Source organism: Cloeon dipterum, chromosome 4 (genome assembly GCF_949628265.1).
Source record: "Cloeon dipterum chromosome 4, ieCloDipt1.1, whole genome shotgun sequence".
NCBI lineage: Eukaryota > Metazoa > Arthropoda > Insecta > Ephemeroptera > Baetidae > Cloeon > Cloeon dipterum.
In genome coordinates this window covers 8,753,720-8,775,327 of record NC_088789.1, presented here as the reverse complement: position 1 = coordinate 8,775,327, position 21,608 = coordinate 8,753,720, and the positions used below count along the sequence as shown (strand labels likewise).

At 38.9% G+C, this 21,608-nt stretch overlaps 2 protein-coding genes across 4 annotated transcripts; one reads left to right on the top strand and one right to left on the bottom strand.

Moving 5' to 3' along the window:
• The first annotated feature begins 352 nt into the window (after positions 1–352).
• mRNA-cap (mRNA-capping-enzyme) lies at positions 353–4,330 on the top strand. Its single transcript, XM_065488422.1, has 11 exons — positions 353–779; positions 837–1,029; positions 1,096–1,311; positions 1,752–1,809; positions 1,873–2,010; positions 2,064–2,304; positions 2,705–2,854; positions 2,913–3,098; positions 3,150–3,250; positions 3,305–3,498; positions 3,552–4,330. Exons 1-11 carry the CDS (start codon positions 594–596, stop codon positions 3,692–3,694), a joined length of 1,806 nt encoding a protein of 601 aa, XP_065344494.1. The 5' UTR covers positions 353–593; the 3' UTR covers positions 3,695–4,330.
• LOC135942353 (sodium/hydrogen exchanger 9B2-like) lies at positions 4,125–19,665 on the bottom strand. 3 transcript variants are annotated; one of them, XM_065488423.1, is made up of 10 exons: positions 19,527–19,665; positions 9,292–9,511; positions 9,114–9,207; positions 7,839–8,324; positions 6,190–6,365; positions 5,894–6,000; positions 5,667–5,831; positions 5,023–5,268; positions 4,877–4,960; positions 4,125–4,649 (listed from the first exon to the last, which is right to left on the bottom strand). In XM_065488423.1, the coding sequence occupies exons 2-10, from the start codon at positions 9,467–9,469 to the stop codon at positions 4,398–4,400; spliced, it is 1,788 nt and encodes a 595-aa protein (XP_065344495.1). In that variant the 5' UTR covers positions 9,470–9,511; positions 19,527–19,665; the 3' UTR covers positions 4,125–4,397. The 3 variants fall into 3 exon arrangements, with proteins under 3 accessions (XP_065344495.1, XP_065344497.1, XP_065344496.1); XM_065488425.1 differs by having other exon boundaries at positions 9,114–9,204; positions 19,527–19,664; XM_065488424.1 differs by having other exon boundaries at positions 9,292–9,515; positions 19,528–19,653.
• Between the last annotated feature and the right edge of the window lie 1,943 nt (positions 19,666–21,608).

Genomic DNA, 21,608 nt, shown 5'->3' with positions numbered 1-21,608 from the left:
TTCTAGCAACATTGATGAGGATAGTTTTAAATAAATTGTTTTCTGGGAAACGTTATTGGATTCCTACCAGAACTACCAGAACCAGGGAAAAAAACAAGATTCCAAGATTCATTATAAACATCAATATTATATACAACGAAAATTTAAAAAAAATTTAATGTATCTATCGTACACATACTAAAAATCACACTTCCTCTTTGTTTGGTTTTGTCACCTAGACGAACCAGACCGTGCGAAACTTTTGAACTGTACCTTGTTTACGCGCCAAAAGTGTGACTATTTATACTATTGGTGCAGACTCCTCTGATTGTCTTTTGTTTCAGTTTTAACATGGCGGCTTCAAACGAGTAGAATCTTGAAAACATCGGCCAGTTTCCCGTCGTATGAGACTCTCCTGCTGAATTTTGCAATCTGATTTTCTGTGAAGTCGTGCACAAACTTTTTCTCTGTCTGAAAATTGTTTGGGTTGGGTGTTTAAGCGCTCGTGGCAAACGCAATCGACAGCTGCAGTCGCGAAGTCGTGAGAGGTCCGTTGTAGACGCGTACATCAACTGCCTTTCACTCATCGCTGACACAGTTACATAAAGATAAAGATGGGCTCCCAGGATCCTGGACCGATTCCTCCTCGATGGCTGCATTGTCCACGCAAATCGGGTTCTTTGTTATTCAACAAGTTCCTCGCGTTCAAAACTCCATTGGACTCCAGGTATGACGACAAAGTCAGCCTCGAGTACAGGTTTCCCCCAAGCATGCTATTCGACTCACTCAAGAGCTACAAGGTGAGCTGATCTTAAGCGTAGATTATGCAAATTTTACATTTATTAGCTATGTTTTAGTGTGAAATTGGTCTTTGGATTGATCTGACGAACACATCAAGGTTCTACGACAAAGCTGAAGTGGAGAGTAGAAACTGCACTTACGTCAAGTTGTCCTGTAGAGGTCATGGAGAAACTCCTTCATTAGAGCAGACTGATGTTTTTATTCGAATTTGTAAAAAATTTATAGCACAAAACCCACTCAAATCAATTGGTGAGTCATATTATGAAAGACTAAATCGATGATGATGAGACTATCTAAAAATTTTCAAAATCTAAGGTGTGCACTGCACTCACGGATTCAACAGAACTGGTTTCATGCTGATAGCTTTTGCTGTGAGTGAAATGGACTGGAGTCTAGACTCAGCTGTACAAGCTTTCAGCAAGTTCAGAGAACCCGGAATCTACAAGCAGGATTATTTGCTTGAACTGGCCAAACGCTTTGACGACCCGAGTGACGTGATTTCAGCTCCAGAAAAGCCAGCATGGTGTTATGGTGTGTTTTTCACTAATGCCTTAATCTTATTGTTGTGCCCATTTTTGTATTCATTAATGATTAATGTAGCCTTAGGTTTTTTGGTCTATTTTCAAGCAATAACATAAAGTTCTTGTCGGTCACACTCTCTTTCTTAATGTATATTTAGTGAGCAGAATTGATCTAACTAAAATTTACCCAGCAAAAATCATTCCCTCTATTTTAGCTGAACCCGGATTTAATTTCGCTCACAGCATAACATAACCAAATTATATCATAAATCAAAATATTTTGTTTAATAATATTGTCTTTAATTATATACTTTTGTTTTTTATTGCCTGTCAATACATACAATTTAAAAGAAAAGGCATACAATACTAGCAAAATATTGCAAAAAGATTAATTATAAGGTAATCTCTCGCTGTACTGACCCATGAATAATAACAATATTTGATTTGCAGAAGATGAAGATGAAGAGGATGAAGACGAGCAGAACGAAGGACTGAAACATAATTCGAGGTAAATTCACCTGCAATATTTGCTCATTTACAGTTTTAATCACAAAGTAAACTTATATTTCAGCAATGGCCAAAGAAAACGCGATAGGGTCAAGAAAAATCCAGTCTTCATGGAAGGAGTCAGCGGCGTTACATCAATCACAGAGCAGCCAATGCTACAAAACTTGCAGTGGAAGTTCCAGGACTTCTGCCACTGGACATCGTTAGTACAAACTGTGATGCATGTTAAAAATTAATATCAAATATGCGCCACAGGACTGGTTTTCCTGGCTGCCAACCTGTGTCTATGGACCAGACCAACATTTTCAAATTGAAAAAGCCCTACATGGTGTCCTGGAAGGCTGACGGCACTCGATACATGATGTTAATTCTGGGCCGCAATCAGATATACTTTGCTGACAGAGATCACTGCATCTTCAAGGTGGAAGGGCTCACTTTTCCACACCCCAGCGACAGGGAATGCCGAAGACACTTGACTAACACCGTGTTAGATGGGGTTAGTCCTGATTGCTATATTACCAAGAAAAAGCATATAAAGAAACTAACCTTGACATTTTTTGGCTGGATTCTATTTTGTGTGAGCAAACCATTGCAAAAGTGTGGCTGTTTGTTCTTCTGTCGCAAGCCAAATTAATAGAGTCAGCTCCACTCTTAACATGCATGTCAAGCTTCAGTATTGTGGAGTGGATATCAAACTTAAATTGATTTTAAGTTATGAAAGTATAAATTTTATTCTTGATTTTTTTATTCTATGACTCTTATTAAAATTGAACTACATACGTCAATTTTTAATAGCATAAACGATGTGCACAATTAATACTGTGCCATTTGTTTTTAAAATTGCTCTAGAATGTGGTATCAGACAGCATAGTTTTAATATCTCTACTATTTTGCAGGAAATGGTGATCGATCGATTTGTAGAAAAAAACAGCGATGGCATGCCTGTGACGAAGGACGTACCTAGATACTTGGTTTACGATATTATTTGTTGTGATGGAGAAGATGTCTCACAAATACCTTTCAGAAAGCGCTACGATTGCATAGAGGTTTGTTATTCTTAACGTTTTAATGTAATTGAATTAATTATTTTATCGTGACCTGCAGAAAATGGTGATTAGTCCAAGGCATTTGGCAATTTCCAAAGGCATCATCTCAAGGAATGATGAACCATTTGGCCTGCGGCGCAAAGATTTCTTTGACATTCATTCCACTAAGTCATTGCTCGGAGAGAAGTTTAGGAAAAGCTTATCACATGAACCTGATGGTCTGATTTTCCAGCCTAGAGAAGATGTGAGTACCATAATGATTCCTAAAATAGTTCTCAATTTGTTTCTGTAATAGCCTTACATCACTGGAAGGTGTGATGACGTGCTGAAATGGAAACCTTCATCTCACAACTCGGTGGATTTCAAGCTTAAAGTAGTGCAGCAAGAAGGGGAAGGGTAAATTCTCCCAACCACTCCCATTTTCACCTACTTAAATCGCTATTTATTTAGCCTGATCAAAAAGAAAATTGGGCAGCTCTACTGCGGTGGCCTCAGCACACCGTATGGGTCCATCAAAGTCAGCAAGGCCGTCCGTGATCTGGACGGGAAAATAATTGAATGTCGACTGAATGAAAGGAATGAGTGGGAGTTGATGAGGGAGCGAACTGACAAATCATATCCAAACGCGTACTCCACGGTGCAAGGTGAGTGCGTCATTTTAATCCTTGGTTTTTTCTCATGTGTATCTGTTCTGCAGGCGTAATGACAAGCATTCTCCAACCAGTCACCACTGAATATCTTCTGGATTTCATTGAGAGATATTGCCCAAAGCCCCCACAAAAGAGACCTGCCAGCACAGAGCAAAAGCTCATGCCGCCCCCGAAATTCGCCAAATTCTAGTAGTTATTTTGGCTCCCATATTTTATTCATTAACTGTCAAGCTGCTGTTCATTAATCATGGAAAAGTGTCATTTTTGAAATTCTTGGTCAAGATGAGTAAAGTATTGGTCATTGAAAGTATATTGAATGGTGAGTTAACTTTCGGCAAGTTAAAACGTCACTGTTGAACCTTTGTATTTGATGTTTATTGAACAGTAAAGCGATCATACGATTTTTAAAGTGAAATGAAACTATTATTGTCTTATTGTACTACTTACACGTATTTTTAACTGCCCTAAATTGGCTAGCTTGAAATGATTGATTGATTGATCAAAGCAAAAAGTTTAACAAATTGTGTATTGGATGTGAATTACTTAGTTAGCAATTTGGAAAAGACTGAAAATAACAAAAAATATGGGTATAATTATTATTAATTAAAACGTTGCATTCATGCAGTTTGGAAGATCATTTTACTATTGTCAAATAGTTACCTTTTTACAATAATTACAAATACTCACAAGCAACTGTCATTCAGTTTTTATAGGAAAATAAGTGGCATCGAGTCTCACAGAACCCCTCTGAAACTTTATTATTAGCCTTAACTGCTAGAATAATTAAAGGTTGCCTACATGTTAGTATGGTACATAAAATATAAAACTCGTGTGCATTATTTACAGAGTAAAACCGCGATCCTTATTTCTAAGTGTGAATGAAGTTTTCTAACTCAGCGGTTCAGGACTTCTCTGATGCTGCTCCTAGTTGACCTTCTGCCGCTAGGAGGAGGCGCTTCTGGCTCCGGTTCATCGTCGTCCTCAATGTCTTCCTCATTGAGCGAGATGTCTCGCAGGGAAGGTCGTGTGTGCCTTCTCCAGCCCTCAGGCATGGTGGCTGTGGTCCTCTTCAGCAGGCGTGGACCGGTCAGAGCAATCGTAACAGCACCAACAGGAGCCGTCAACAGGATGGACAGCACGCACACCTTTAAAAAATAGGTAAGCGAGTTAATTTTAGGCCTTTCAGAGTTCACATTCAGTGCCATTGAGAAGTCAATGACAATTAAAGTTGAGAAGATCGCTTTATCCCGCTCAGCCATTGATTGATATTTATTTCAACATTTTCTGTAACTCCATAGTTTAAAAATTTTAATGTTAATTCGTTCAGTTTCCAATTTTTTTAAGAAATATTTTCCTGCTATTAGCTACTTACCATTAAAAGTGAGCGAGCATATTCTTTTTCTTCTTCGGAACCGTGTTCTCTCACTAGATCAATAGCAACTGGTCCCAAAGCCGCCTAGAATTATTCATTATATCAGTGAATTAAAATGTTAATTAATTAATAAATGAGTGCCAAACCTGTACAGTTGCTTTGGCCATCCAGGAAAATGAAATAAAAATCTTCTCCTTCAAATTGAGTCTTGAGCCAATGGCAATAATGATAGTGAAGAAAATCCTGATGAATGCAGCCACGCCAATGCACAAAATTGCCTTCCATAAAATTTTGGGATCGATTTGTGAAAAATCTATTTGAGTGCCAGTCATTCCAAACAGAATGGGTTCGAAGATCAGCCAAAACACTTCAAAGGAAATAGCGACAGGGTTCTGTGGAAAAATGAACATTTTAAATTTTAAAAAAAAACTAGAACAAATTTCAAAAAAATATCCTCATTGGATTATAAATTTTCCATTTTCTTGTACGGTCAGGAAGTGAAACTAAATAAAAATAGGAGATCAATAAAATAATCAATTTGATTCTGTTATTGATATCGCTACACAATTTTTCAACCGCACAAGCCAATAGAATGTTTTTTTTCTGAAAATTGTTTTTAACTCTTTTTTCATTCTTAATCGCTGAGGCAACATTCCTCAACGTATCGTGTAATCAGGTAAAATTGGAGTATTAATTCCAATTTAAAATCTTAAATTATTTGAAACATTTGAAATGTTCTTGTATCAAAGTTCAAAGCGTCAAATAATTTTAAAGTGGTGACAAAACAAACCTCTTCAACTTCCCAACCCTGTTCCATCCAAATGCATCCGCAAATGTAGGATGCGAGGATGACTCCAAGCGGCCCGGCGCCTTCGTAGCCTATCTTTTCGCTGCCCAACACCGCCATGAGACCTCCGAAAAAGAGCAACAATACCCTCAAATGGACCGCATACGGCTGTTAAATTTAATGGATCAAATTATTGGTCTCGTGAACTACAATTATTTGTAATTACTTACATCATGTTGTTTCGGCACAAATCGGGTCATGTTGCCCCAGACCAATCCATAGGCCACTCCCAGCAAAACGGAGGCCGGCCCAAGGGTTACCGTGTACAACAGCGAGCCTGAAATTTTCGGAACAAGTTAATTATGCGCCCAGCCGGCCAGCTGGCTGGCCACTACTCAATCTCGTTTTTTATTCGATAAATAATAATAATAACATATTGTGTGTGACGTAAGGCGGCGGCCACGCGGCGGGGAGAGCTTAGATTTTTGATTAACGTAATTGCATGATTGCATGCAAATTAACTCGCCTGAGGTCAGCATGACGCTGGAGATGACTCCGAAGGCGGCCACGGAGAACGCGTCGTCGATGCCAGTGACGGCCAGGATCAGAGTGGGAATTCCTTTGGCCACCCCAAAGCCCTTGAGTCGCAGCCGCAGCAGCCCAGGCACCACCACGGCTGGCGAGACGGCGGCCTCAATTGACCTGCAACGCACACACACACACGCTCTTGTTATTTCAATTCTAGTGCAAACCAATTTTCGCGTGTATATAATTTCACCAGCGTAATAGCCTTCCAGCGCAAATTGGTCAAATTGGACTGGTCAGCACCTTAATATCAAAGGGTCCGTACCGATTTAAAGGGGAAACCTGACGACTTAATTTGTGTGCTCGCGCGTGCAGAATTTAGCGCGGGCGCGCACATTTCATGAGAGCGACAAGAATCGACACACCAATAATTATTATTAGGAGCCGTGAGTGAAAGAAAACGCTAAGGCGAAAATTGATCGGTCGACTCTGATTTTGATTTTTCCTTTTGCTGTAAAATCCTTGTAGATCAATCACAAAAGTGGTGCAGCCTACACTTTATGCGCTATATACAAATTTTTAAGGCGTCCACATACCAGCAATTTTAGTAAATTGCTGCCTTCGGGTTTCAAAACCAGAACTAAATTTAATTGCATACAGCTGTTTTGTTTTTTGATAAAGATTGTTGGTGATACGGCGGTAAGTCAAGGTTCATACCTTGAGGATTTTGTATTTCTACATTCATTTGATCTTAATGAGCATGTATATAGTATGAGTACAGCTGACCAGAGTTTTTTTCGAGATTATGCAGTTGCAGCAGTTGCGCAACAAATGAAGAATTCGACCTTGTCAACTAACGTTTTACGGCAATGGTCAACAGATAAACTAGAAAAAAGTTAATTTGCGCATTTCCGCCAACTCAACAGTAATGAATGAATACAAGCTAAGATATTTTTGCATTTCAGCGTCCTTGTTTCAGCTTATGTATGCACTTGATAAAGTTTTTTTCTGGCCAAGCACTAAAATAAGTGCGATAATTCGTCAACTTGATGTATATTTTATGGCAATACAAAATTTATGATCAATAATTTCAGTATATTTTCGCACCTATTTTTTAGTCTTCCTTACAATTAAATAGATCAGGCACAAGTATTATTAATCATTTCATATAAAAATACTTCAATATAGTGTAAAGCGATATAAGATATAGGTTTTAAAATAAATGTAAGAGATAACATGAGCTATTGGAAAACTCAATTCGTTCAAATCAGTTGAAAGGAGGTAAATCACCTTTTTCCGGGATTGAAAATATCACGTTTTAGTTACTGAGTTGTATAATCGCAAATGTTGATTGTTTGATCAACTAGCGCGATAAATCAATGATTCGTGAAAGCTTTGACGAGAGTATGTCACGTCTGAATGTCACCAACGTGTAGAAAATTTTCCTCTTGACTTTATCATTCGTTGCTTGTTGAGTTGGTCATGAAAATAAGCAGTGACATTCATTTTTTGCACAAGTTCATGATTAAATAAATAATCTATATTTCTCGTGCGTAAATTATACTTTAGCATTTTTCTCACCGGGAAAATTATTTTAACTATTAATGCAAAACCATTAAGCGTAATTAAAAATAAACTCAATGAACTCACCCCAGCATAAATGCCCAACCCCAGGGCAAGTCGAGCAGGAAGTGCGAGAGGATGGCGACCATGCAGCACTCAATGAGCCAGGGCACGAGAGCCAGCTTGAGGATGGTGCCGAACAGCTTCCTGGTCGCACTGGGGTCGAGGTCGAGACCAGCCCTGATCAGGATGATCACGAGGGCCACCTTACGAATGTCGGACACGACGTGCTCGTATTCGCCGTGCACGGTGATGAGGCCGACGTTCTTGGCGATGATGCCGACGACCAGCATGCCGAGCAGCGCCGGCAGCCGCACGCGTGTCGCCAGCCACCCGCCCAGCTTGGCCACGATGCACATCGCGGCGATCTGGAAGAGCTGACCGCCTTTGGGACTCGCGTCTTGGCCCAGCAGCACGTACATGATGCTCCAGATGAGCAGTCCAATCACCATGTAAGCCACCAAACGGGCAAACTGCTCGCCGTTCGGCATCAAGGCCAACCAATCCCACAAGCTGCAGATTTTGGAATGAAATTTTTAATTTTATTTGTGCGCAATCCTGGATGATTTCATCATTTTTAAACGATTGTTAAAATATTTAGCCAGGATATCATGTAATGAGGATTACAACATGAATCGAATGCTGAGAATCGCGTTTAAATAAATTGATCGAGAAAGAATTACTATATTATAGTTGATCGTATTTTGATTCAAGCAGCGTTTCGGTTACTCTTGCAGTCAATAGGTCACATTCGTAAGTCAATATGTCATAAAAAAGCTTTTTTTCATTCGTGGGGACCATGATGGAAAAAAATAGTCATGAGAATAAGCGGTACCATTAAATTTGGTTTTTTCCTTCTGATAAGGCCACTAAATTTTAAATCTTGGAGATGATTAAAAATTTGTGAAAAATTCAACAAAGAGCTGAAGGAAAGGGAGCTTTTATTAAAAAAATCTTGATACAAATTGAACAAAAATACTCATTGAGTTAAATGAACTAAAAAAAATTATCAATGGCTCTAAAAAGTGCAAATTTATAACCAGGTAGGCGAAACAATTAAAGGGAAAAATATACACGCACAGTACAATTATTCACTCCCCATCCTGATTAAATTTCCGCAAAAAGTGTTATTGAGATTTTTCCTTAGTTTTTTAATTGCAATAAAGTGTGATTTCCTTGTAACTTAACACTCTGGGATTTTTTAGACAAAATGTTTGGTTTCTTACAGGTATCATTAAATGAAAGTAGGTAAGAAACTTTCTCGATTGAATATTAGATTATGAAATGTGAGGCACAACAAACCTTTTCTTTTCCTTCTCCTGCTTGCCATACACGTTCTCCTCGGGAAATCCATTCGGTAGCGCCAGCGGGCTTTTGTGCTTGCGGTGCGTGTCTGCTGGAGGATCACAGACGGTAGTAATTGACGCACTATGATCGATCGCCGGTGTGGTTTGATCTCTAGCTACGGTTTCACACTGACCTGAGGAGCGTTTAGTCGAGTGACCATTGGCCGCCTCGTCATCGTTCTCGAAGGCTGGGTTGTCCTTGCTGGGGGCGTTATCACCGACCGCAAGGCTCACCCTACGTTCCTCACCCTTCGGGTTCGAGTTGGGTACGTGCAAGATGCTGTGCGGCATCGGGTTGTCGGACGACGCCATCCTAGTAGCGGGGCTGGGTCACTAAACCTTAATTCTTCTCGCCTGCGAGAAAAAAGAAACCATATTGCAAAAACCAATTAAAAACGAGTTCATTCAAATTTGCATAAATATGCAGTAAATATTGATGAGATTGAGTGATCTGCCCCAGAGACCGCTTTAATTGAAGGTCGCTGATCTAATCCAATTTATGGCTAGTGTACTTGTTTATTTAAGATTAATCGGTTGTTCTCTAAAGGTGCATAGGAAGGTATTTTAATTTCGCATGAAATGCAGTCTGTGTATTATAAATGCGCATGCTGCACTACCACTATTTAAGTGGGTATATGCTGTATAAATTTCTATTAAGTTATACAGACCTATTTAAATTAGTTTAAAGCGTAAAATAGAAGGGGGCGATTTAGTAGATCAACCTCAGTATTAATCAATATGAGCAGACTAGAGCTATATATACATTAAAATATATTACGGCGAGGTGTTTCAAGTTATTGATGGCCAAATATCAATGAAACACTTATTATCAGGGAAAACCTACTAAACAATACAAAGCAAATATCATGATCGGATCAACCGTAATAATTTTATAGCCTACTCTGAAACCCATTAATATCTCACTCATTGCCACTCTGCTCAAGGATTATGAAAATATCTCCAAGATCATTTCTACCCACCATTATGCTAGCAAAATGATCTGTGATTAAATGTGTAACTATGTATTTTACGATTGAATATTTTGCTTTACAAACAAATAGCGGGCTCATTATTATGACAATTTATCACCTTGATGCTTAGACAGCCTTTATACTAGGATGGAACAGAATTACAGTTTTTTTATCCAAAATGAGTCTTTGAAGGTGCACTTCACCAAAGATAAATATTAGCAATTTAATCAGCATCTCCCTCTTGACTAATTTTACTTTGTGTATACAACTGGTTTCGTTAAAAAATCTCATAATCAAAACACCCATCTTCTCGATTGAATGTGTAAACTCCGAGGATTTTGGTCCAGATGTTATTGTCAGATTACACAGAGAGTTCCGCAAGCAGCTTGGAAATTTCGGCACTTGTACATACAACCAGCTTGGCTAATATACGTCATGAGCACGTCAAATTAATTTGATCCTCAAATATTTCATGCTAAATTTAGCTGAACAAACATTTGTTTTCCGTTATACGGAGTTCAGTCACGTGCAGGAACCCGCAAAGAAAAGGAACCTAATTAATGAATTAAAACTTCTGAATTAATTTTAGTGGCTTGATGCCGTCAAAAGGAGAATAGTATAATGAAAGGCAATTCTAAGAACCGGCCGTGGATTCACCTCATTATAATTTTCATTATTTAGACGAAATCACGATGGCTGGCTCGCTTGCCAAAGTTAAACGTTTTTTTCTATTCACGTGAGCGTGTTGAGCATAAAAAGCAATTGCGAAATGCAAATTTTGGCGCTGTCTCGGAGATGCGGAGATAGCGTGTGTTTTTGGTTATTGTGTGCGATATCCAAAGCAGCAAGAGAAACGATTGGTCAGTACGCGGGCAACATTTCATATCTAGATCACCGCAGGCGACATTTTTAATAACCCCGAAACGTTTAATCGCGACCAGCATTATTATATTTGGGTTACATTTGAATTTTCTTTTCACTCGATGCTCAAAGGAAAAGACAAACGGATTAATTTCGCCGCCGCTGGACAACAAATAAAACTCTGCCGAATTTAGTCAACTGTTTATATATATGTACGCGTTTATTATAAACGATTAAAGTGTTTGCGCGCCCCGGACGGACGGATTTCGCAATTTGCGATTCCCGAGAATCGCGCTGCTTTCTCTGCCGAACAATATTATTGCGTACAATAAAATCGCCCGGCGCTCAGCTCTGCACTGTGCCGAGTGAGAAACAATGACGCATTCCTGTGTGAACGATAGTGTATATTACATGCAGGGAACGAGCCCACTCAACTTTGCATATGATTTTGGATTAGATACCGAGCGCGAAAAGCCTCAGGGATGCGAGCGAAACGGCGGAAAAAATAAGGATAGCAGACTGCTTTTCACGTTCCGCGCACGCAATCCACTTGTAAAACGGTAATTTTCCTCATAACCATTACTAATTGTGGAGCCAAATGTGTGAAAGCCGCAATGCTATAATAGCCGCAATTAAAATACAGAGCATAATCATATTTTAACTAACAAAATTATTGAGCATTTGATTGGTGCAATTTGGGTGTGTGGAGTATAGTGGACGCATGAAACTATTTGCTGACGGCGGTACGCAAATCACTTGCTGCTTGATCGCGTGTTCAATTTGGGTGTGATATATTATGTCGTTTCTGGCAGTTTTATGGGATATATTTTCTGTGAAGAATGCATGTTTTACAAGCTTGCAGGTTTTATTTCGCACAACTTGGGATTTTTTAGATGAAAGATATAAGCTTCGAGAACAAATCTTTAATAGAAAAAATACCCCCTAATTTGTTTTCTTTTAAAATTATCTGCTTCTCTTAAATGACTATCACCAATGATGATATTGTATTCGTAAAAAAGACGCCCAAATTTAAATATGTTCAAGTTTAAGAATTCAGAGAGTGCCAGAACGGAATTCAGGAGAATTACTTTGAATGGAACCTGTAATTTATTGGTTTAGCAGCATTTTGATGTTAACAATAATAATAAAACCACAATTTGCTCTACATGAAAACCAACAAATAATGTTGTTCTTTCATAATGTTTATCAAGAAAACCCATTCAAGATTGAAAATAGTTTTAACAAAATGTCCATTTAACAATTGTTAAAACAATTTTCAATGGACAGATAAATGTTTGATACATCCGAAATTGTGGTAATTATTGAAATTTTTAATTTTAAACTACTCAATGAAACCCTGGATAGCGACCGAAATTGAATAAGTAATATTTTTGCATCAGACGTGTAGATTTTCATGAAATTAGAAGAACATGACCCAAGAAAAGGTTATGTAATATCTATATAGCAGCATTAGTGAGATATGGAGGCAATCCTTTGTTTGGGGTCTTATGGGGGTTCCTATGCTAATTTTTGAAGAATCACTTTTTGTCAAATTATTGTGAAATTTGGTATGCAGACTCGCGTTGACAAGTTTTTTTTAAACTAACTTGACTACTGCTGTCACCACTACTTGGTTGTGAGATATAACCTCAGTGAGCGATTGACCGAAAGCCTTATTGTATCCAATCCCAATCCTGATCATGTGATAGTTTCACCACTTGATGAACACCTTTTTTGATTCAAAAATCCATTGATATTTCTGATGGACGTAAAAAAATCGTGTACATTCTCGTTTCATTTCGTTCGTGAAAATTCCTCTGACATTTACGAGCAAAGCAGATTCATTACGGTAAAATTAATTTGGCGTTTTCTGACATCAACAAGTCGTGCACATCAAAATTGGGCCAATTACTGATCACCGTTCATTTTGATGTACTCAAAATATCGCAAATTCTCAGTTCTTCAAATTGCGATAGGTGATTGATTGGGTTTCTATGGACATAAAAGGGGAGCTTTGAAATTTCGCCTCATTAAACGATACATTGCCTTGTACGACAAATTTTATGGCCGCACATATCCTAATTCCTCGACGCCGAAGAGTCAATCACCTACTAAACTCTCACGCCCAAAGTGGGATTGTACTGAGTGAGTGTCGACAGAGACAGAGAGAACCGATTGACCAATTTGGGATACAAGCGGACGTTCGTGTCGGCAAGTCTGTAGCCTTATCAGGCACCGCTGAGAGAGGAACAAATAATGTGGGTGCCAATTTGTAAAAGCCGCGCTCGCTCTTATTAGCATGCATGTGTTTAACACAATTCGCGTTTCGGCAATTGGCCAGAACACATTTCACTCTTTAGCGAGCAGTGACTAAGCGGACCACTCAGATAACAACGGTGAAATTTCACACGGCATAATTGGTTGAATTTTTAGGAAATATATTTTTAGATGTTATTCGCCCCAACTCAAGCTATTTTGAAAGCTGAAACGATGAGAAATAATGTTCAGACAGTAATTTAGCGTGATAGTAGATAATAAGTACAAGACGGGCAAAATTTGTCATTTTCCATGCTTAAAATGCTAAGTAGTGAGCCATTTTTATGAAATACATGTATGAAAATGTTTGGAAATCTGTTTTTTTTTAATAAATGAATTTTGTATTATGCATACAAGTGAGCTAAAATTTTGACGAAAGCTTTCAAATTTAAATATTTTTAAATGAATTCTGAATGCCCATTTTATGGCAAGCTTATGCGCAACAACATGAGACATTTCAGTGATATGCTGCCTAACAGATGCAATAGCATGAACTTGATTCTTATGTATATTTATTTTCCTCCAGGCCAATTAAAATGTCGTAAAAGCCGATGAAAATAAAAAATTAAATTGCTCTGGAATTTTCAGAATAGCATCCAAATTAGAGAGAAAATTAGTTTGTTTATTACACGGTCATTTTAATAGAATTCAAAGCCAAGACTATGCATTGGAACCTCGTAGCTTGCAGGTGTGCACAGGGACACTTATGCTCAGGTGTGCAGCACAGGGTTGAGGAGCGAGAGAGAGAGAGAGAGAGAGAGAGAGAGACCGACCATTAGCAACAATTTGGAGCGGGCGGGCGGCGGCTACGTCATCCACGGCGGCGGCGGCGGCACGGCCGACCGCCGAGAGATATCTCATTATATCTCTCTCAGGCTCTTTTATGAAATACTATATTATTATCGGCCACAAACAATCGAAACGGTATTGACCGAATTTACTGATTCGCCATAAATCAGTATCAGAATGCAATTATCGGCTGGCCAGCATTTTTCGACGAGTAATTATATTCGTGCGCGGCAATTACGCACGTCGCACAAAAACATAATTCACTCGACCACCTGACGTTTTAATTATAAAAAACGCGGGCAAAATTAAAAGAAAAATATGTATTTATGCGCGCACACGCTCTCTCTCGCGCAGCTCTATTCCAGTATGTGTTTGCGGCACACGTGATTTTGTTGGTTTGTTTTGCACCGTGCGCTCAAGGTGTGGGCATAAATAACAAAATATCTTACGATCTGCGAAAGACACGACAGACAGATAAATTTGTCTCTCGCCGCGGGCAACGATCGATACGCCTGTGCGCGCGTTTAATTGTATTCGCAGCAATATTTTTATTAATAACAGCTGGGCTGCCTGCGTGTGCGTGAAAACCAAAATAAATCTCTTGAGGAATGTGTTGCAAGCCACTTGTTGCTGCGCTCAAATTGCTTTGAAAATCTATATTCACGGCTTTGAAGCATTTTGGTCCAGATAGACCATAATATATATCAGGCTCCAAAGATTTCGTGTAATTTTTCTAGAATACATTAGTAGAATCCGGTCTATCGACTACTTAATTAACAAGGAGAGCTTATTTATTGCACCAAGATTGGCTTATATATGAAAATTAAGAGCATTCATTCCAAAAGTTGTTTGTCATCACAAGGAAAGCGAAAACGAAAACAAACACCAAGCTGATATTAATTTTGATGAAGTGCATTTGATGTGGGTGCTTTGTTCCGAAAACTCTAATAGATTGTGCTCAATAAAACTCTGACTCTTTTAGTTTCGAAAATACAAAATTTATTTGACGAGTTAATGAACTTAATTGGATAGGTTTGTGAAGTGATTAAAAGCTGCTAAGCCAAAACATGCTAACAGAGTTAAATAAAATGCCTTTTCCTCATAGCATAATTAATTTTAAATGTCTTTCTAGGAACACTAAGTGCGCGCTGTAATTTCATTTACCTTTATTTCCTCTCGTGCAAGTTTTTAACAATATTTTATAAACATTTACAGATAGTCCACGCAGTTTGAGAAAAATTCTTTCATCATAGCCAATTTCCTCTAGATTTCGAAAATAGTTCAGCAATAATAACAAAAACAAACAAGCAAAGAATCAGATAAAAAAATCAATCAAGACGCGATTGTTGAAATCAGCAGAAGGCTGAAATTTATAACGTGCGGTGAAAAGAATCGCTACAGCTTGGGCAGGGAATTAACGAGAAGCCCTCTCGTCTGCTCTGCTCATCGCGATTGTTTATTTATTCGCCCTCTGACAGCCGAATAAATAATTGGCGCACTACTCTCGTGTGTGAGGAGAGCAGTGCCGAGCCGGGAATGTGTAACACGCTGGGCAGGACCGCTATCAGCGACACTTTGCTGCCGTTTAAAAAGACATAAATCTCGGGGAATCGCAACCAGAGAATGCTGATTTTGATCACTTCATTCCCACCAGCAGTTGTAATAAAATAAATAGATTGTAGCGCGCCTGGTTTTGCGAAATCGTTTTCGCGGATGATTTATGCGCCTGTTTGCATGCCAGGAGAATTATGTAAATTATATATTATGCGCACACCCCACCAATTTGATCGCAAAGAAAGTGTAGCATTAAGAAATTGCAAAAAGGCCAAATTAATTATGTTCGTGAATTTAAAAACGCATGAAAATAATTGGAGCTACGCGCAAGGAATACGATCGACCTCAAGCTACTTCGGATGAGGACAACTCGCTGAAGAAAAAACATTTAAATTACCATTTCAGGTCAGCGTTGCCAAGGGGTACGGCGAAAATTCGATAATTATGTGTTGCCACCAACATTTTAACCTGTACACGCGCCTCGTATTCAATTAAACCGACAATTGCAAGGTGAACTAATTTCGCAATTGCCGAAAAATGCTGCAAATAGAGTGAATCAGAAAATAATTCGGTGCGAGGCGGTGGCGTTATTAAGTGCTATTATCGAATGAGAACGAAAACGTGTTGATTTCTTGAAAGCTCATTTAGCATGTTGGGCGCGTTGCCTACATTCCAGAATCCTCAGCGTCAAGTCAGCTCGCGGCTCACTCAAACACACACGCCTTTTGTAACGAAATTCTACACGTACACTACCACGGGAAATTAAAGAATTCTTGACCCAATTTTCCCCCGATTTTATATCTCGACAAGACAATGGGCGCTAGATCGTATCCTTTTCAGGTAAATAAATATCCACCGCGCAAAAACTTATTGTTTTAGCCAGAAAAAATAATAATATAATGACCGGTGAAGGAGATAAAAATTCTTTAGAAGATTACGACAACGTCTCAGACGAGAACACGCCTCCCTAATTGTCACCTTCCCCGCTTCGCAGAGCTCAATTTGTGCTTGCAATCTGATACTTTGATAAACGGAAAATCAATTGTTTTGAAATAAGAATAGACAGAGGCGACAACCGTACCTAACAATAAGGGAAAATGTTTACAGCATGAAATTTAATTCCTTTTAGCTTGCACTCCAACTGTGGATGGTTAACAGTTTTCCATTATACTTAATTTGACCGGTATAAATACAAAATCTGGTCAAGTAGTAGCAAATCTCTCCAAATAATTAAAAATCCAGTTTACGAGCTAAATGAAAAGGAAGGCAATTATCATCATTTGAGGGACGGGAAGTGCGAGCGCAGCCGAGCCGGCCGCTGCTTCTCTCGCGATATAATGAGTCGAAACGAGCTTTTTCTGCCTTTTGCCGCTCGCGCGTGCATCCTCAAGAGTCAAGAGCGAGGAGCCGCAGTAAATTATCATTGTTTTCTAAGCGACTAAGCGAGCGGCGCCCTTTTATACACGCGTCTAATTAAAATTCGTGCGCTCGCATATAAATTCAAGTTCACGCACTTGCTTATTTTCTGTCAGGTGTACGCGCAGGTGTGCGCTGAAATTATGGGCAAAGCAAAATAATGATATAATCAAATTTAGCAATCCATCGCTCGCGCGGCCGGCCAGAGAAGGAGAATTCAGATAAAAATCGCCGAAGCCATTAAATCATATTCAATGGAAAGTCATTTAATAACATATGTGAGTGTGTGGAACAACTTTCAAAAACCGGTAACAGAATAGAAATTAGCGGAGAATAATAATTATTGCAAATTATGGTCATTTTGCCGAGAATATATAACGTGCGCGTGCCCTTGGGGCGCTTGTTGGTTCGTTTTCATTTTCGCACTAGGAATCTAACAATCTTGCACCAGATCGTCTAGCTATACAGCTTTTATGATTCTCTCTCACTCAACTGAGCCGCCGGCCACGCTTTAATTAAAAAGTTAAATTTGAGCTTGTAACAATGCAACAATGCTAACTGAACAAAATTAAGCTGCGTGCCTCGCAAATTACGCACAAGGGCGCTAATTATTTGCAAATTTGTTTTGCTAATAACATTATTTTCGCTCTTGAGTGTAAGTGAAAATAATTCGGGAAGTGCTGAATCCAAATATGCGTTTCTAAAAGGCAACAGGCGCGAGAGATAACACCGTCTTGAAGCGTTTATTACGCGAACGCACGTTGCGGAGAGACGCGCGTTCGAGCGAGCTTATATTTACGGTCGCTGTAAACACAAAAGAAAGGACGCGAATAATTATATAACATTAAGTGTCTACGGTGAACACCTTCGGGTGTTGCTAATTCATGAAATAGGCATCAGCACAGATCTAAAAGGTAATCCGAACTGGGATATATCTCTGTCACGGCTCTTGTGTTGAATGTCGGTGTGTTTTCAACAGAAATTAAATGCACGTGCTCGTGGAACTATGTAAAAATTTCATTAATTACAAAGCGCGCGCGTACCTTATTGGATGTTGGTCAACTGGAAATCGTTTATAAGGTATACTCCTCGCATTCTATCGCTGCGCGCGGACTGAAAAAGTAGAGCTGTATTTAGCGTTGCTCTCCGGCCTTCATCCGTGTAACAAGCGACACGCGTTGTTATCTCTTCTATAAAGGTTGTTTAATACTCTTTGTTTTCTCTCTTTACTAAACACAGTCTGCATTGTTTTTTTTTAATTTTTAAAATGATGAAAAGTGCTCGAGATTATTAGCAACCCCTCGCACTGTTTACAGAGATCAAGATAGTAAAAGATTTCCCGCTGAATGAAAACAAAAACGGAAAGTTTGATTCATTAATTTTTCTTTGAAATTAATAAAAAAAAAAAATCAAACCAGCTTGTGCACGAAATGACCTCTGCAACTGAAAGAGAAAATTTGTACCCTAATTTTGTGTCCTTGAGTGGTTTGGCCTATGTTCTCAAATTGACGAATGCATCAATCTCGAAAATAAATTTAATTTTTCGCAACACCACCGTGCCAAAAAAAAGTCCGCGATATGATCTCGTGTATAGTTCTATATGTTGTGTGTTTTGTGATTTGATTTGTTTGCAAGAGATTCGCGAATGACTATCATTGGCAACTGCCAGAACGAATCAATAATGGCAGTACTTGAAAAATAAAATTACTATAACAGATGAGCGTGGTACTCATGTGCCCTAAATGGACATATGCAATTTGCCACTCAACCGAAACTCGCCGCGTATACATTAGTTTTTTCACATGCATGGTGTGTAGAGATGAATCTGATATCAATACTTGAACAGATGTATGTTATTTTATCTCGCATATTTATGCGTTAACATTCAATCAAAAGGTGTGAGAGCGAATAGGGTTGCTGTGAACACAGTTTGTAGCGGTGTGAACGACGTTTTTATGACAAAATGTTTCCTTGTGGAATTGAACATATCTCATAGTCTAAAAACAATCTTTAAGTTGATCTAATTTTTTTCTTGCTGGTGTCAATAAGAAAATTTATTTCAATCACCGCATGAAAAAAATTTAATTTATTTGACTGAAGGTCCCAGATCCTCAAATATTGATGAAATATGAGATTATGTTATTCTAATATTGATAAATGACTTGTTGTTTAGAAGGAATAAATGGATTGAGTGCGAGTAAGTGAGATAAATTGTTGGTAAAATTTTTATTTGCAGATATAAGCCTTATCGTTCTTCGCCCGAAATTGGTTCAATGGGTTGTTGGCCGTTAGGCCCAGTTAATATTAATTTATGCGGCTGTAAGACAAGAAAATGACGCGCACTTGAGTGAATAAAGTATTATTTACTTCTCAACACGAACCCCAAATTAGCGACCATCGGCTAATTTGGCATGCTCTTTAAACTGCAAAAGTCAATCGTGGTGCGTGTTTTGATACTTTACCTGCGCGTTTGGTGCGTGCGTTGGACGTTAGGGACGAGCGCAGGAATCCAGAGCGGGCAGCGCGAGTGGCGAACAGTGCATCACTGACTGATAAAGGAAGGGCCCAGTGGCAATTTTGCAATGCACGAGGGTCGGCGGCGAGCGGGGGGACGTCGTCGCGTTCGCTCTCTGTCCGAAGCGAGCGGCTCCCTCCGCCATCTCCGCCGCCGAGTGCACTGCAGCAGCTGGGTGGCCGCCCGATGACCCCCCGCGCAGGGCCCGCAAAGGCCCCTGCCCTGCGCTCCGGGCAGTCCCTGCTGCATTCCTGGCGCCACCGAATCGTGTCTTTCGCGGCGAAACGTGTGCTTTTTTGAATGACTTTTGGCCAAATATTAGTGTGGTAATTGTACCATTGTGCATGTGCGCTTTGTTTAAAGCTAACTGTGGGTGCAAATGTGTTCGAAAGTGTGTCAGTAAAGCACTTTTTGTCAATTCCACGCTTTGTGTAGTTTGCATGGGCAAGAATATCTTTTTTTAAAGAAAAATTCGTGTGTAAGTATTCACTGCATTTTTAAATAGGGATAAAACGTGCACTCATTTATACTCCGCTTTCTTAATGGAAAGAGGCGGCTGCTTTTTTAAATAACTCAAATACAGAGTTTAACATAATTCTGGGATGATGATTAGCAGACATTTACACGAAAGCATTATGACGGGCATAAAATTAGTTTAATTTGCCGTGAAATTAAAAATTTACACCTCCAAAAAGGTGTGACGGCTCAATTATTCAATAATAGAATTCACTGCCGGAACGTTTCAAGCAAACCTCACATTATGTTTTATACAGTGCAGAGAAAATAAAACTTTTTTGCAATTAATTAAGATGCTTTTCCAGCGCTATATTTGAATTAAAATTTATTTCCATTTCCACTGAATTAAACGTTGAAAATTTGTATAAAAATGCGATAAGTTCAATTTCAAACAGAAGATTAAGAGAACTATTTTTAATTCCGTTATTTTATGACAAAGTGAAAGAAGTGGAAAGGAACAAAGGATGCGAAAATGTGGAACTTCTTTTCCAACGAATTCCAAATTTGAAGGAATTGACTGGACTTCCATCAGTAAATATTTTAGCCCCTTTCACCTTTTATAACATTTTTTCCTTTACCCCGCCTCTATTCTTAACGGTCCTCCACTTTATTTTAAAACCATTCTTGGGTAATTTCTTAATAATTTGACTTTTTAAATATTAAATTGTTTTCCAGACGTAACAAAACTTTAAAACAATTGTAACAAAGCGAAAACTAAAATTTAAAATGTTCTAGAGTTTAATTTCTTAAACACCGAAAGAAAGTCTATTTTAGTCGATCCCGCGGACTTACAAGAATGAAATCAAATAACCTTTTAAAAATGTCTTACCCACGTCATACAACAATTATGTATGGTTAACCACTAAATTCGCTATTTCACGTTTGCATTTACAATGTGTCAGAACGTTTACACATTTAAGTGATTACAAAATTAAATATTATATGCTCTTTTCGCCTCTTGGGGGCATTTGTTGACCGACAGACTCATTGAATTTTAAGGCGTTTCTTATTGCAAAATTTAAATTGGTAGGCTATGCCGATGATTTAAAAGAACATGTCCATTCTGTAAAACACTTCATCTTGAGGTGACCTGTGCCGGATCCCCATAATTTTCCTTTAATTACGTCAGCGTGCAATAATTTTCAATGCCGAATCCTAGTTATCAGCGAGCAGCATAATTTTTATAACCCCAAAGCGGTCGTTCTCTATGTAAGCAAGCGCATTCAATTACACCTGAACCTGAACGGAGGTGCGACTAAATCAAGGCGCGGCTTGAGCGCACCTACGCGAAATAGGCGCCATTCGCCGCTGCACGGCCGCGCGGGCCATAAATGAAAAGAATGAGCGAAAAATGCCTTCGTACCTCGGCTTCAGAGTATGAATTTTAATTGGGCTCACGACTAAACACATCCTTCCTTTCAATAAAATATCATAGAAAGGGTAATGATTTTTTGCAGTTTAGACAGAAAAAAGCACGCGCAGTGCATGGGTTTCGCTAAATAAACTTCGAAAT